The 16201-nt window shown below is 47.7% G+C and overlaps 1 protein-coding gene across 1 annotated transcript; it reads left to right on the forward strand.

The window, feature by feature from the left end:
* The first annotated feature begins 4199 nt into the window (after positions 1–4199).
* On the forward strand, positions 4200–11859 carry LOC122370757 (cathepsin D-like). Its single transcript, XM_043346646.1, has 4 exons — positions 4200–4376; positions 4745–4941; positions 5106–5273; positions 10926–11859. The coding sequence occupies exons 2-4, from the start codon at positions 4750–4752 to the stop codon at positions 11724–11726; spliced, it is 1161 nt and encodes a 386-aa protein (XP_043202581.1). The 5' UTR covers positions 4200–4376; positions 4745–4749; the 3' UTR covers positions 11727–11859.
* Positions 11860–16201: the final 4342 nt, after the last annotated feature.

The raw sequence follows: 16201 nt of genomic DNA on the forward strand, positions 1-16201 counted from the left end.
TTTGTCTTATGTTAGGCGGGACACGTGTTGTTCTCTCGCCAAACTAGTTCAGTTTACCATTATTTCTTATATGTAGGCGAATTACACAGCACATCAAGGATTGGCCTATCCCACCCATATATGTATAATCCTATCGTGAAGGAGACTCACCTTGGATGAGCGCAATGGAAATGTAATGATGTAGCTAACACTGTCGATCGCCTGTTGCTGCACCTTTTCCAATTTATATTCCGTCCCAGTCTCAGATGCGGATACGCCGCTCCTCGAAGCGATAGTGCGAAGCTGATCCGAAAATGTCTGCTGACCTGTGTCAGATTGTAACCGGGCAACAGCGCCACTCGTGAGGAACATTGATCTGCAAGCTCATTGATCGCTCATGCACAAAGGACCGGCAGACTAAACAGTCATCAGTTGTCACAGCGACAGTCATGCGGTGCATGCCGCATTGCAGTATCGGCATGGTCGTTTGAGATACCCGATCTGCCTGCACTAACGCGCTCGATTTCAAGCTATATGCTGGTATCTACTATTAACATAACTGGACCGCGCCGTTTACCGCAATTATCTCCAACATTTTACCTGCACCTACATACGGTTCAAGTTTACCGTTTACCGCAATTATCTCCAACATTATTACCTGCACCTACATACGGTCGCCGTTCACGTATGCCCAGATATAGTGCATTCCCTTGTGAAATTTTGAAAATTAGGCACAGTTCTACTCCAAGGCCACCGACGGTCATGCATGTTAAACCTTACACTTATTGGGGTGGGGAGTCGAATGGACCCCTTCCTCAGTTTTTTCGCATGAATAGCTCGCATAAATGGCGGCAATTCGCAACATAACTCCCGAAGGGATGGGGTCCAACGTCCCCCCCTATAAGCTAGATAAGCTGGGAATTGGGAAATGGCCATTACGGGCTTAACCAGCTGCGGAGAGTATACGAGCTATTAGCGTCATTGGAAAAATCAAACAGCTTGAATTGCGTAAACAGGTCAGAGATCGATATCCTCTACACTGATAATGCTCTAGAAACATACACACAAGTGGTTCTGTCCGGCCTGTAGCGGAGTGCAGATAAGTGAGATGTGATGTTGTTACGCGTCCTTTCGGTAAAACCGAGCCTGTATTAAATATCCCGCAATCACGTCACTATGAAATCAGCCAGAGACACAGTCCCTAACCACATATACCGTGCTTGCCTAAATAACGGCAGTAACATGTCATTGTTTAACCCTCGCCGACCTATTGGTTTTCTACATACGCGCCGGCCAATGGAGGGACCTCTCAGGTCAGGTCAAGTGCCCCAAGGTACGGTTCCGTTTTTGGTGGATAACTTCGCAAAAACGGCCGCATAGCCGCGATGGTGGCAGCATCGTGTTCGCCTCGCTTTGGCGCGTCGAATGATATGCTTTTTGTTTGGGTGAGGTCATCTTAGCGTGTTGACCTCGGGTGATGGTCAGGTCATCGCCCCCAGGTCATGAAATTGGTCGAAGGAGGTCATGTTGCATATTGTTCGATTCAGCAGGTCTTCCTGAGTCCATTGGTGGCTTTCCCGACCCGTTAGCTCAATTTGATCGGGAGCTATTGACGAAAAACTAATATGACCCTAGTGACGTCATAAATGACGTCACGCAAGGTCAACATTTCAAAAGTAACGCATCGAACCTTGCAGAGAGTGCATGAAATCACGATTTTGTTTGCTTGAGATAGTTGGAGATCGTTCCCGGCGACAGATTGGCAGTTTTCATTTTCCCTTAACTTGTAATGGTGAGGTCACGAAAATGAGCTGGCCTCATATGACCTATAAGAAAAATCCGAGACATACAAGTTGTGACTTGTGAGACTCCTAATGGATACTGATCCTGCAAGTTTCAACTTCCTGTGAAAGCTCTTCTGGCAGTGAGGGCGTTGCGAAGTTGCGACATCTGAAGACCGTGCAGAGGTTCACGTATGACGTCATAGGTCAGTGACCTGAGCTGACCCGAAAATGCGATTGGTGTCAACAGATCTGGCTTGAATCAAAAGTCAGGTATACCAAGTTTCAGCCCTCTATCACCGGCGTGTTCGGAGCTATCGCGAAGAAAAACTATGGTGGCGGCACCCGCCCCCCCCCCCCCCCCCTCGGCCGGCGAGGGTTAAACCGTAAGGCATGTATAATTGATGTTTTTTTCTGAAAAGGGGCCTGATGTCCCCTGAATGCCTATATTGGTATGAGGGTCCATAGATATAGGCCTTTAAAGACACTAAATCCTCTGAAGGCCCACATCGGTCTTTAACCCTCGCCCCGCTGGGCTATTCAGCCATATGTTCGGTCTAACTTCCGAACCGATGGTCGTAGAAAGACTGAAAAAGCGGCAATCGAAATACGGATCTTTGGGGCAACAATATGCTTGCCTTAGTGGGTCAGAGGTCAGGCCAAGGGTTCAAAATGCAAGCTTCTACATTATTGGCTTTGGAGCGAAGCAGGCGAAGAAAGGACTGAGATTGATTATCCAGAACATGTACTCAACTACTTAGGCTACCAAGACAAGATTCGTTGCATAAAATGTCATGCAAAGGTTAATCCGCGCCAGGCCGGTGCTCCGAGATTCCGCGCCGGGCCGGGGTGTGTGTGTCTGAACACCCCCCCCCCCCTTCTAACTCGGCTCCTGGGCCAGGTAGCGACACGTGGTAAGCGGCAATCGAAAGAACGTCCAAAATAAGGACGAAAACACTTCGGTAATTTTTTGGGTCAGGTCAAAGGTCACCAGAGGTCACCAAAGGTAAAGTGTTGACTATTTCAACATTTTGGAAACTGCCGACGGCTATCTCGGGAACCAGTAGAGCTACAGCGCCGCTACAGGAAAGCTACAGGAAACCTTCACCTCCTCAGAAAACCACCTCACCTCAGAAAAAAAAATAAGAATGCTTGTCATAGCTACACCGACTGATCGATTGCCTTGACACTTTCAGCGTTTGATTAGAGCAGCATTATCTATAAAATGTTTATCTCGGAATTTTGGTATCGGTGACCTAAGGTCAGGTCAATTTTGCGGCCTCCTCTCCATTATAAGTCAATGGGAGAAAATTGAAAAGCGTCTATTTTGCACGAACGCTATTCTAGACACTCTCAAACATCGAGATGTAGGTAAAATTGACACACTGAACCGGAAAATGGCAACTGTGACCCCTCATTATGTCCCCGAGGTCATCTCAAACCACGAACAGAATCTAACAGTTTTTCGCTAATAACTTCTAAAAGAGGCGTGCTAGAACGCTGAAAACGCCTTAGATGTGTTCGGCTCAACGTTGCGGATCGACTGATATGTAACATGATCTTTTCCGGTCAGGTCATGACCTTGACCTGAGGTCAAATTTTCAAGTTGACTTTTCAAGATCAAATTATACTTTATTCGACGCGTCTCGACGAGAGGAACACGATGCTGGCAAAAGTAATGTCATGGCTCTTTGAGTCAAAAGTTATTGCCGAAAAAACGCTTTTCGTAAAACGGCTATTTTTGGAGTTTTTGCCCTCTGGAGGCTAAACCGTTGACCTGAGGTCAAATCTGAGAGCATTATTCAGAAAGGTCTGTAAAAGGGCTATCGAATGCGCTTTTCCTTTTTGAGATATCTGCGAAAAACCGCAGGGGGGGTGTTCAAGCACCCCCCGGCCCGGCGCGGGTTAAGGTCAAGGTCAGGTCAGGTCACCAAAAGCAACATATAAAATATGACATGTTCGACACATATTTTATGGGCCATTTTACACAAAGAACTCAATAGGCACACTCAATTAGTGATATGGAACACATTTGCATGAGTTTTAGGTCGAGATTAGGTCAGGGTCAGGTCAACTGAGGTCAAATTTTGAAGTTTATTGTTAACCCTCGCCGGCACAGGCCATTTTACGTCCCTATTTAATCGTTTACTGTACCTATATCTACCATACAGGCTGTGTATCTACTGTACTTACAGGCTGGTATACCTATATGTTATAGGTATGTAGGCTGATTGTAAAATTTCCAAACGGCTAGGTACTAATAAACTCCTACTGCCAACGCATTATCTCGCCTCCTCTCTTCGCGACGAAACGCTATGGCGGCCAGTCTCGTGTGCGTAGGCTCACACGCAAAAACAGCACAGTCTGAAATAGATTTCAGCATACAAAACATTTGACTTTTTCCCACTCATCTTCACCGCGTGGTTTTCCGACGTCCGCGATTGCGAGGCTGCGTAACAAGCTAATCTTGCTGAACTATTTATCAGCGTCCTATCTCTTCCGCTAGGTACCAGCCGATATGGCATATAAGAGACAAACATCGAATCGATAGCTATCAGTTTCCAACTGATGCTCCTGGGCAGACTTTACCTTCGGTGAAGGTCATCTATAGTACAGGTATGCGATATTTGATATAACACTGAGGGGCTGTATGGCGTTTGGCATTGAAGCACTCTAAAGATGCAGTGCCTCCCACCATGGTCTCGTCCATGCACTGCTTTGCTATGTTTTTTTTTAAATAACATATGCTTTAACAACTTACTCGTACCTTACTGGGATGCAATTTAATGCTAGTAAGCTAATTTAATGCACAGCTTGTAAATTTACAAACTTATAGCGTTGAGGCACACAATGGTAAGCGCAAAATCTAGGGATATATTTTGCGGGTATAACTGTTATAACAGTAGGTACTCTAATGACCTGAGGCACTCTAACAACATGCCATACTATAGCTAACGATAGGCATCGCCGCCCCCTTTCTCCAGCTGAGATGCTGCGTCTTGTGTCGGTGCTGGCCTGTCTGGGCGCCCTGGAGGCGGCCGTGGTGGCCGTGCCGCACGTGCAGCTGGACGTGCCGCACGTGCCGGCCCCCGTGCGGCCCGTGATCGGCGCCGTTCTGGAGCAGAGGAAGGCCGCCGAGCCAGCCACCGTCTCCCTGCCCCTAACCAAGGTGGAGGCTAATGTAAGTACTAAGCTAAGGAGCCTCGGCAAATATTTGCGTTTTTAGCAAGGATGGTTTTGCCTAAATGTTTTTTGCCTTGTCCTTAGAATGTTTCAATCACTGCGCATGCTCCACATTAGCATGCTTACGCTGACTTGTTTTCGGACGCTGCGGTGCATTTGTAGGGCCAGCGGTACTTCCTCGGGGAGATGTCGGTGGGCACGCCCGGCCAGGCCATGACAGTGACCGTGGACATCACCGGCCCGCTCTCGTACGTGCCCTCCGTCAACTGCAGCGACCCGTTCTGCACGAGCCACAAGCAGTACGACTCGGCCGCCTCCTCCACCTACGAGGTAAGCCACAAGAGGCTGGGACCCTAAACAATAGATGACATACCCACCAGCATGAATATCTGGAACAAGTTAACGATACTAATCTGACAGGCAGCATTTATGAGTTTCATTAAGTTCTAGTCATTGTAACTAGCTCAATTTTAATTACCTATGGGGCATTCCACGATAGATCGTACCACTTTTTTCCAATTTGACACCCTCATCTCTCGGAATTTGATGAGAATTGGTCTCAGGGGTAATCAGGGGCTCTGAATCCACCTGTAACAATTTCAGGCTTATCAGATAAGTATTTTTTGAGTTATGGTGTATAACATTTTTTGGATCTTGCTTTGCAGCGCTAAGTTTGGCGGGCTGTAACTCTAAGACGGATTATTCAAATGCCAAATGTTATATAACATTGAACTTGCAATGAAACAGAGATTACTATGTATTTTTGAAATTTCGAAAAAATACGCTATTTTTGATATATGACATATCGAGTTTTCTTTCATTTGTATTTTTTTGGACTTTGGGACCAATTTTTTTTTTGAATTTTTATTTCTTTAAAAAAATATTTGGTTCATTGTTAAGAAGTATGCGAAAAATTAGGAAGGTGTTCTTTCTATAAATGTATTTATTTTACGTCCCGATAACGGTTTCGAATAGTGATTTCGGGAGGGGAGCTTACAAATGGCGTGGTTAAGCTGCCTAGTGACATCACGGGTTACTGAAAGTTCAATTTAACCCTCGCCGGACCTATTGGTTTTCTACATACGCGCCGGCCGAGGGGGGGGGGGCGGGTACGACCCCCCCCTCGCCGTTTCGCCCCTGGTGGAGCTAGCGCGTCGCGGAAAAAACGAGCGTGTGCGCCGCTACGAGACGCAGAGATTGGTACCCGATTTTAAGGTCCTAGGTCAACCGGTGACCTCTGAGGTCAGGTCAAGTGCCCCAAGGTACGGTTCAGTTTTTGGTGAATAACTTCGCAAAAAACGGCCGCAGAGCGCCGATTTTGGCAGGATCGTGTTCGTCTCGCTCAGGCGCGTCGAATGATACGAGGGGCGTTCAAAAAGTTCTCGGCCCGACCATGAAGGAGCAGAGATACGACGTCGACTTATTAGACCAAAAAGGTTCATTTAGTCAAGTAACCACCGCACAGTGGCCCTTTTTCAGAATTAGCACGCATAAATTCAAAATATTTTTTCTCTTCTTTTGAGTAAAAAGTAGTCTAATCGTGTGCAAAACATTCCAAACTATCCGATGGTGCCATTTTTACCTCCTAAAAAATAATCATCTTTGGTAAAACTGACCGCAAAATCGAAGTTTGTCGAGAGGCGCGCGGACACCACCGGCGGACCCTAAAAAGTAGGTTGAAATGAACAACAATTTGTAAGGCTTTCGGTGAGAAAATATTAAAAATAAGTGGCATGGCTGTGAAGCTGAGTTTACGTAGAAGCCCTAGAAACCACAATTTTCATTGTATAAACTTAAATAGGCCACTTTTGCCGAATATTGTGGACACAATAACAGGACGATTATTAACGGAGATGGCGGCATACATATGAAGCTTTATGTAAAGTAGCACACTCTGGAACATGTCGTATTATACATCGTTCGAATCGCCGATCTCTTCTGACCATGTCCACCAAAGGGCATCGCGCCATTTTGCGCCATTTTGCTTCTACGGTGGATAACGTGAACCAGTTCAGTCCGCGAACGGCTGTGGCTCCTGTTCGATACGACTAAGCTCATTGACCTGGCTCGAAGCTGGTGTCACCTGGTGGGCGCCTAAATGTGGCTTGACTTTTGCCATAAGATGTGCTTATTGAAATGTCATGTAGGCATAACGCTGTGCTCAAGAAAAACTGTCCGATTTCTTGTCGCGTTTGATGTCCAAGCCGCACTAGTCCCGTGGGATCGGCTTAAGATCTAACGTCAAAAGCGCCTATGTGTTTGTATTGTTCGCGTCGCGCTGACCTTAGTTGCTGCTCGGCCGGGGCCGACTAACGGTGGCTGGCAACAGCTGTAGATGCGGTCACGTGACGCCCTGAGGCGTCCTGGCGGTTAGTGCAGCGCGGTCGGCTGGCGGGCTCTCCACACTTGCGTTCGGAGCGGCCTGGGCCGGCGGGCGAGCCGTGCGAACGTGCGCCAAATCTTGGGCCGAGCGGCCTGTCGCTGTTGGGCCGAATCTCCTTGGGCAGTTCGTTTCTTTTCTTCACTTTGCATTGGCAGGGAATACGTCCTTGATCACGTGGTGATGTCTTGCACCACTTTCAGGTAATGTGGGAATTAATGCGTGCTAATTCTGAAAAAGGGCCACTGTGCACCGTTAAGACAAAAATATTTCGCGCAGCGCTTCGCGAGAGGCCCCTGGGTCTCCATAGCCAAGTGGGTTTTGGACGCATCTGGCACGTCCAAGACGGCTGCTTCTGTCTCCTTGCTGTCAGCGAAGTTGCCACTGCTAAGCAATTTCCTTATGTTGGGGAAGAGGTGGCAACCTGAGGGTGCAAGGTACGAAGAAAAAAGTGGCTGTGACAACAACTCGAAGCCACAGCTCACTGATTCGCTGATCGTCACCCTGCTCATGTGTGCTGGTGCGTGGTCCTGGATCAGGCGCACACTTTTAGTCAGCTTCCCTAGTCTCTCCTTGATATCTGCTGCTCGCTACTGTTATCGAAGGGAGGTGTAGCATTCATCAATAATTGTGCGCCCCTGTTTTAGAAAGTTGACGAGCAGAGCCCCGCCATCATCCAAAAATGCAACCACTGTCACCTTGCCGTCTGACTTTAACACGTCGCACTCATTTGGTGGCCTTTACTCAGTGTGCTTCCACTTGTGCAACTCGGTCACGCCCTGAGGGTCAATGTGTGACACCCGCAATCCCTCCACGGTAACAAGTAGTTCAATGAACTCTTTTGGATCTTCGATATAGGGGCCAAAATTTTCGCGTTACGCCTCCTTTCGAGTTTGCCTTTCCTCTGGAGTCAGCAAACGGGGGATGCATCTTGCAGAGATCTTAAACATATTAATACGCTGTCGAAGAATGGTTTTGAGGAACCTGATAGACACCTCCGCTTCTGCTGCGTTGTTTCAGACCAGAACATTTGTCATTTTTTACAAAGAAGTGCTTATTTTTCATATTTTCTTGAGTCAATGCTGTTAATGGCTGGCCACTGCGGGGGTAACCATTAATGATCTGTTGACCAAAATTGAACAGAGATGCCCACTTTTTGACGCTACTGTAAGAAAGACAAACCTCAGTATGTGTTGGCACTTATATAGCTTTTCGTGAATAACGTTTGGTGCATTTTTCTGCAATACATGAACCAAATCACTGTTCTCTTCTGGGCGTCACCCATTCTGACCGGGAAAGGTAAACTATGTTACGATTAATTAGCAGCCTGAACCAATCACAGGGCAGATTGGTTAATGGCTACGTAAGTGGACATCCCAATAACACATCATTGAACACACCGCATTGCAGGCCGAAATTTCAACTCCTTCATGGTTGGGCCGAGAACTTTTTGAACGCCCCTCGTATACTTTTTGTCCGGGTCAGGTCAACTTGGGGTGTTGACCTCAGGTCAAGGTCAGGTCAGCACCCCCAGGTCACGAAGCTGGTCGAAAGAGGTCATGTCGCATATCATTCGATTCGGCAGGTCTTCCTGAGTCCATTGGTGGCTTTCCCGACTCGCTAGCTCAATTTGATCAAGAGTTATTGACGAAAAACTAATATGACCTTGATGACGTCATAAATGACGTCACGCAAGGTCAAGATTGTAAAAGTGACGCATCTAACCTTGCAAGGAGTGCATAAAATCACGATTCTGTGTGCTTGAGATAGTTGGAGATCGTTCCCGGCGCCAGAATAGCAGTTTGAATTTTTCCCCATTGACTTATAATGGTGAGGTCACGAAAATGACCTGACCTCATATGACCTTTAGGAAAAATCCGAGATATACAAGTTGTGGGACTCATAATGGATACTAGATCCTGCAAGTTTCATTTCCCTGTGACATTTCCTCTGGCAGTGAGGGCGTTGCGAAGTTGCGACATCTGAAGACCGTGCAGAGGTTCACTTATGACGTCATAGGTCAGTGACCTGATCTGACCCAAAAATGCGGTTGGTGTCCAAAGATCCGGCTTGGATCAAAGGTCAGGTATGCCAAGTTTCAGCTCTCTATCGCCAGCGTGTTCGGAGCTATCGCGAAAAAACCCTATGGGGGGGGCGGCACCCGCCCCCCCCCCCCTCGGCCGGCGAGGGTTGAGTCTGAGTCATCTGAAAAAAGTGAAAAGAGGGTTCATCCAACCCTCTTTCCTATAAGCGCGAGGGTGAAAAAGGCTGTTTGGTTCTGACATTGTTTTGGACGCCAATGACCATATAGCTGTCCGAGATAAAAGTTACAGGACGCATACATGGTGTCCTCCAGAGGTCTCACAACTTGTATATCTGGGAATTTTTCAAGGTTACATGAGGTCAGGTCGGTCACGTGACATCACTGTTATAAATCAATGGGGAAATATAAAAACTGTTATTTTGGCGCCGAAAATGATCTAAAACTATCCCACGTACATGGTATCGTGATTTCATGCATTCCTCGCAAAGTCCAATGCTTTACTTTTGCATTGTTAACCTTGCGTGACGTCATTTATGACGTCACTAGGGTCGTAAGAGTTTTTCGTCAATAACTCCCGATCAAATGGAGCTAGAGAGTCGGGAAAGCCACCAATGGACTCGGGAAGACCTTCCGAATCGAATGATATGCCATATGATACCCTTTGCCCAGCTTCGTGACCTGAGGGGCTCTGACCTGACCTTGACCCGAGGTCAACAACTTAAGTTGACCTCACCCTAGCAAAAAGTATACCATTCGATGCACCTGAGCTAGGCGAACACAATGATGCCAAAATCGCGGCTCTGTGGCCATTTTTTGCGAAGTTATTTACTAAAAACCGAACCCGTAACTTCAGTCACGTGACCTGACCTCAGACGCTACCGGTTAACCTGAGACCTTAAAATCGGGTAACCATTCGCTGCGACTTATAACGGCACACACGCTCGTTTTTTCCGCGAGGCTCTAGCTCTATTACAAGCGAAACGGCGTGCTGGGGTCGTATCAACCCCTCCGAAACCCATTTTGTTTGCGGGAAAATGAGGAACTTATAGAAAGAACACCTTTCTAATTTTTTGCATGTCGATTTGCAATGACATGAAGTTTATTTTGAAAAAATAAAAATGTGAAAAATTTTGGTCCCAAAAGTCATTAGAGGCAAATGAAAAAAGATTAAGGTTTTTGCTCAACAATGAAATTTTTTCTTTGGAATTTTTAAATAGTAATATTGATTTTTGATTCATCTCAAGCTTAGTGCTGTTTACTTTTTGTTGGTTGCTTAACCCGTTTTTGAGTTATAGGCCATCAAACTCACCGTTACATACCAAAGTTAAAAATATGTAATGCAATATAACTCAAAAAGTTTTGATCTGAGAAGTCTGATATTTTGCCACGCGTCTTTGGGGCCTATGATTACCCCTAGGACCGATTTTCATTAAAATCTGAGAGATGAGGGTGACGGGCCTGGTACGATCTATCGTGGAATGCCCCCTATGTCAAATTGTGATTTGTCTCCTTTCATGTTTCCAAAGAAGACCTTTCTGAAGTCGTTATTCCTCCCCAGGCCGACGGCACTCCGTTCGAGTTGCCGCTGGGACAGAACGCCAGCGGCGTGCTCTCCAAGGACTCGATCAGCGTGGCTGGCGCTACCGTCAGCGGCCAGACGTTCGGAGAGGCCACGGCCGTCTGGAACAGCTACTCGGTGCAGGCGCCCAACGACGGCGTGCTCGGACTGGGCTTCGGCTTCAGCGCCGGCGAGCAGGGCGTGCCGACGATCGTGGAGTCGATGGTCGAGCAGGGCCTGATCGGACAGTGGCTGGCCGGACTCTGGCTGGGCCGCGGCGACGCCGGAGGTGAGCTGACCCTGGGCGGTCTCAACGACGACCGCCGCAGCAGCGAGCTGGCCTGGGCGCCCGTCACCTTCAACGAGGAGCACCAGAGCTGGATGGCCTCCGTGGAGAGCCTCGCTGTCGGAGAGACAAGCATCTGCTCGGAGAATTGCTTCGTCACCGCGCTGAGCACCACGCCCTACTTCTACATGTCCATGGAGGCGGCGAAGGCGGTCAACGACGCCCTGGGCGGCTTCGACATCGGCCAGCCGGGCGTGGCCGGCCTGGACTGCAGCACTCTGTACACGCTGCCCACTCTGCAGATCGAGGCGGCCGGACGCACCCTGGAGATGAGTCCCCTCGAGTACACCTTCATCTACCCATTCGGAGGTGGCGTCGAGATGTGCCTCTCGGGCTTTGTCGGTCTGCCTGACTTCGACGACAATGTGACGGTGCTGGGCTCCCTGTTCATGCAGAAGTTCTACACCGCTTACGACATGGATACCATGCGCGTGGGCTTTGCTGACAGCGCTTAATTCGTTGTCGCATATAAGGTAAAGGCGTGAGTCTGTGATCCCTAAATGTCCCAGAAATTTGTGGGAGAGACGATGTCTATACATAATCATGTTTTCTCAATTCGTGCCTTTTTGATAAAACCTTTGCCGATGATGTTGCAATATAATTCAATCTGTTGGAGAGATGTTAACCCGCGCGCCACTGGGGTCTGTGTATAACGCGCCCTACTGGGGGGGGGGCTCTTCATAGCCCCCCCCCCCTCCTAACTCCGAAACCACTGGGCCGAAAACCCCTATGGGAGGGGGCGGCACCCGCCCCCTCCCATAGGGTTTTTTCGCGATAGCTCCGAACACGCTGGCGATAGAAAGATGAAACTTGGCATACCGGACCTTTGATTCAAGCCGGATCTGTTGACACCAAACGCATTTTCGGGTAAGGTCAGGTCACTGACCTATGACGTCATAAGTGAACCTCTGCACTGTCTTCAGATGTCGCAACTTCGCATCACCCTTACTGCCAGAGTAGCTTTCACAGGGAAATGAAACTTGCAGGATCTAATATCCATTATGAGTATCACAACTTCTATATCTCGGATTTTTCCTGAAGGTTATATGAGGTCAGGCCAAGAACGATCTCAAACTATCTCAAACACACAGAATCGTGATTTGGTGCACTCCTTGCAAGGTTAGATGCGTCACTTGCAATGTTGACCTTGCGTGACGTCATTTATGACGTCATTAGGGCCAATATTAGTTTTTCGTCAATAACTCCCGATCAAATTGAGCTAGCGAGTCAGGAAAGCCACCAATGGACTCAGGAAGAGCTACCGAATCGAATGATATGCGATATGACCTACTTTGACCGATTTCGTGACCTGGGGGTGCTGACCTGACCGTGACCTGAGGTCAACACCTGAAGTTGACCTCACCCAAATAAAAAATATATCATTCGACGCGCCTGAGTGAGGCGAACACGATGCTGCCAAAATCGCTCTGCGACCGTTTCTTGCGAAGTTATTCACGAAAAACAAAACCGTATCTTGGGGCACTTGACCTGACCTCAGAGGTCACCAGTTGACCAAGGACCTTAAAATCGGGTACCAATCTCTGCGTCTCGTAACGGCGCACACGCTCGTTTTTTCCGCGACGCGCTAGCGGTAAAAAGTTAGAAGCGAAAAACTTCTGATATGTTTTAGCAAAAATTTTGCACTCATACCCCAAAACCCCCCTAAATATTGATTTATTAGTCACCAAACTTTCACAGGGGCGAGATCTCCTATGGACCCACCTACTTTTTAAATGTGGCGTTTTTAAGTGCCATAGGAGCCAATCGCGAGGAAGGGGTCGTACCAACCCCCCCCCCCCTCGCCGTCCGTGCTATGAAAAAGGCCCTCGCCTGGCGAGGGTTAAGCAAGCAAAAATGTATATCATTCGACGCGCCTTGACGTGCTAAGTTCACTGTTGCTTTTGTTTTTGCTCTATCTTAATTAGACCAAACGTAATAAGTGAAAACTTCTGACCTGTTTTTAGTGAAGTTTTTACATTTATTCCCCTCAAAACCCCCCTAAATTTTGACCTAGAGCAACCAAATTTGCACAGGGGCGAGAATTCCAGGGGCCCACCTACCTACCAAATTTGGTGTTTCTATGTAGGTGCCATAGGAGCCAATGGCGAGGGAGCTCGCATCACCCTCCCCCCCCCCCTGCCAGGCAGTGTTATAAAAAATGCCCTGCCAGGACGAGGGTTAACCCGGCACCGCCTGGGCTATTTCCGTACCCACGACAGCCTGGCGGGGGGGGGGGGTCGGACCGGGGGGGGGGGTCGGGGTCGGCCTATCGGGGGCCGAACCACCCCCCCCCCCCCTGTTATCTCGAGAACCAATGGTCGTATCGAGCCGCGCGAGGAGGCGTTCGAAAGGTCTCTACAAGACCTTTCCAAAGCACTCTTAAGATTTTAAGATTGAGGTCACCTTTCGGGTCAAGGTCAGGTCAAAGGTCAAATGCTGGGGTTTTGCATGATTGGGCTTACGGACAGCGGAATCGATAGCTGCTGCTCGAAACTCACCAAAAATGACCTCAAAGACCTAGTGAAGGTAGGGGAGAGTGGGGTAAGATGCCCAGGGTGGGAAAGACGCCCCACCCCCTCTAGCGGGGGAAACAAAGAATCGAACCTGGAAATGAATGTTCTTAGCGTAAAGCGGAAGCCTGCCTTGTTAACTGCACAAAAATTTGCGAAGCTCAGTTGGGCAACGGCTGGCTGGTGATTGCATGTTTTTTATTTGCTGCTTTCAAAAAATATTTTGGCGTCAAAACATTGTAAATATCAAAGAAGGTAGATAATTTTTGCGTCCCTTGCTATAGTCGCGATACATTAGCATGCGTGTACTGTGTCCCAAACAGTTTGTTTCAGGGTGTAGTTTTATGGCTAACAAATTGTGCTGATTTAATGTTACTTCGGTACCTTGGGGTAAGATGCCCCCTGTCCTGATGGGGAATGACGCCCCCCTAAATCCGTAGGCTGTCCTTCAAGCAGCCCGTCAAATCATTTATTACATACTTGTGATGAGAGACAAAAGCCGATCTGGGACTATTGAGAGTCCGGTACGGTCGGGTGCTCCCCATGCCGGTCTCTCGGCCCACACAGCGACTTTTTGGGCGGCATCTAACTCTGAGAGCCCTCACGACGGCCTCTGTGGGCCCCAATATTGGTTCCAGGGCCCCTCACGACATCCTTTGAGGGCTCCCACGTTGGCTCCACGGGCCGCGCTGGCATCTGAGGTCCCCACGATGGGCTTGAGGGCCCTCAAGCATCATGAAGACCTATAAGGGCCCCACAGTGGTCTCCGAACGCCACCACGGAGGCTTGTTTGGCCACGCTGGACTATAATGGCCCTAACGATGACCTCTGAAGCCCTTACGACTACTTTGAGGGCCCTTACGATGACGTTTGGTGTCTACTGCAGGCTCGAAGGGACTACTGATTCGTTCAGGCGATTCACGTGCCTATTTTTGTCACTTATAGTGCAGGGGGCATCTTACCCAACGCCAGGGGGCGTCTTTTCCACCCTGTGGGGTAAGATGCCCCCTTTCACTTCTCCAGGAAAATGCTTAATAGCAAAAAAAGTTATCATGTTTCAGGCACGAAAGTGTGATATTTTTGGAGAAAAATGATGTCGGCTTCCGTTGAAACTCCAAGTTTTGGCTTTTTGATCGTCATTTTTGAATAATATATGACATAGTCAAACCCTGGGCATCTTACCCCACTCTCCCCTACCATGTGCGTATAGGGGTCTACTAAGTACGGGTCAAGGTCAGGTCAGGTCACGAAAGGTCACGGTTTTCACTTTCTGCTACATGGGCGTGCGACACACGTTTTATGGCTTATTTTTCACGCCGAATCCGATGGTAATGGTTATATGTGACCCGAAATCACTGTGATGGTGATAAGTGTGCATTGAAAGCATAAAAAATCGTTTATACCATACATAACTAAACGAGGGCTAAGAAAAAAGTCAATTTTTCAACTTTTTATTTTTGACATAAAAATGCCTATTTCTAGACGAGCTTTGTCCCAGGAATCTAGTGGTGCCATTTTTTCACATGCGATGTTCAGTAGTGCCTCTAATTCACGAAAATGCTTATGACGTCACGATGCCCTATGCATGTTGGAGCTATATTTTACAATTTGGGGGTCAAAAATCAAGATAGAAAGTTGAAATTTGGGACATCTTATGTTCTAATAGAGCTCTATAACATATATTCTGTTTTGGAAATTCCCAAAATTTTGGATTTTATTAGCTGTTTTCCAAAAAATATAGCTTTTTGAATTTTTAGGGGTGAAAAACGCATTTTATGGAAAATCCGAGATAGCCACGTTAAGGAACCCGTTGAGCTGCGTCTATTTATGTCCTTAATTTGCAATTTGCTTTGAACCTCGATTTTTGGCGGTTTTTTAAACATTTACCACTTTTTGACTGAAAACGCCATGTAGTTACGTCACTAAAATCGATATATCTAAAAAAAAAAAACTAGAAAAAAATCTTAAAAATTACACAGGAGACGTCAAATCGATGGGGGAGAAGGTATGCCAAGTTTCAAGTTGATAGCGTAAGCGGTTCATGAGTTATTCCAGAACTCAAGAGCTCCCCCCAGGCGGTCGCGGGTTAAGTCGCATTCATGAACGTACGTGCCGATATTTTCTCAAACTTCATGTTACAGTCCGAGACCTGGCAAACCTCATGAGCCCTGTAATACGTCTTTTGAAATGCTTTCTGTTGCCGAGAAGGCTTTTTGCGTAGAATTATATATTTCAGCGAACTACTTCGTTCGAAGCCGACGTCTCCTTGGTTTTTCCTAGTAGACTGTATCCTTGAGATAGACCCAGAGGAAAAAGTCCAACGGACTCAAGTCCGGGGAGTGAGGCGCCCACTCCACTTCCGCCTTGAGGCTGATGAGCCGGTCGGGGACGGTCGGGGAAGTGTTCCTGCAGCCTCATCG

The sequence above is a fragment of the Amphibalanus amphitrite genome, unplaced genomic scaffold (assembly GCF_019059575.1).
Source record: "Amphibalanus amphitrite isolate SeventyFive unplaced genomic scaffold, NRLGWU_Aamphi_draft 001166F_arrow, whole genome shotgun sequence".
Classification (NCBI taxonomy): Eukaryota; Metazoa; Arthropoda; class Thecostraca; order Balanomorpha; family Balanidae; genus Amphibalanus; species Amphibalanus amphitrite.